The sequence below is a fragment of the Geospiza fortis genome, unplaced genomic scaffold (genome assembly GCF_000277835.1).
Source record: "Geospiza fortis unplaced genomic scaffold, GeoFor_1.0 scaffold85, whole genome shotgun sequence".
Lineage (NCBI taxonomy): Eukaryota > Metazoa > Chordata > Aves > Passeriformes > Thraupidae > Geospiza > Geospiza fortis.
Window position 1 is genome coordinate 3,790,802 of NW_005054358.1, and position 796 is coordinate 3,791,597.

Consider the following 796-nt stretch of genomic DNA (forward strand, 5'->3'; position numbering starts at 1 on the left):
TCGTGGAGGGCCAGGGCCTGCCAGGAGAGAGGGCAAAAGCAGCTGAGCACATCCCTGGCTGGGCAAGTGGCACAGTGATCACCCAGGGGGAGGAGAACTGGGTGATTTCTAACCTGTCGCTGCCCTGTCGGTCAGGGCAAGATGCCACAAACAGAGGCCATTTTCCATGGGAAAAAGAAGACATTTCCCCAGGGTCTGGGGATCAGTTGAGAGGTGACATCTGGGGCTCTAAGGACTTGCAGGGTCCTAGTTGCTGGCAGCTTTAGTTTTGGAGAAATCCAGCAAAGTTTGCCAATTTCAATGCTTGGCACTGCCCTATCGGATAGGGCGTGTGGCTGCAATCGGAGGCCAATTTTGTGGGAAAAAGGAATCATTTCCCCAGAGTCTGGGTGTCAGCTGAAAGGCGGCATTTGGGGCTCTAAAGCCTTGCAGGGTCCTAGTTGCTGGCAGCTTTAGTTTTGGAGAAATCCAGCAAAGTTTTCCCATTTCTAACCAGGCGCCGCCCTGTCGGTCAGGGTGAGATGCAAACCACGGCCAGGGCAGGGCCCCCCCAGCCCGGCGTCCCCACTCACCCCTCGCTGTGTCCCCAGTCACTGCGCACACACAGGTGCCGGTGCACGGGGTCCGGCGCGTACCCTTCGTGGCAGCTGCACTCTCCTAGGACAGAGCAGGCAAGGGTGAGATGGCTCTGCCCCACAGGCATGGCAGTGACTTGCAAAATCAGGCCCTCCTCCCCTGCTGCCCTCCTCTGGAGCACTTTGGACTCCAGTAGCCTGCAGGAGATGTGGAGAAGGAT

General features: G+C 57.9%; 1 protein-coding gene across 1 annotated transcript in view; it reads right to left on the reverse strand.

Annotated features, from left to right (window-relative positions):
- ASTN2 (astrotactin 2) overlaps positions 1-796 on the reverse strand; it is a 297,150-nt gene that overhangs the window by 202,059 nt on the left and 94,295 nt on the right. The window contains exons 7-8 of the mRNA XM_005423807.2: positions 573-657; positions 1-17 (exon numbers count right to left, since the gene is read on the reverse strand). The exon at positions 1-17 is cut by the window's left edge and continues 64 nt beyond it. Coding sequence (XP_005423864.1) covers positions 1-17; positions 573-657 — 102 coding nt within the window. The remainder of the gene's footprint in view (positions 18-572; positions 658-796) is intronic.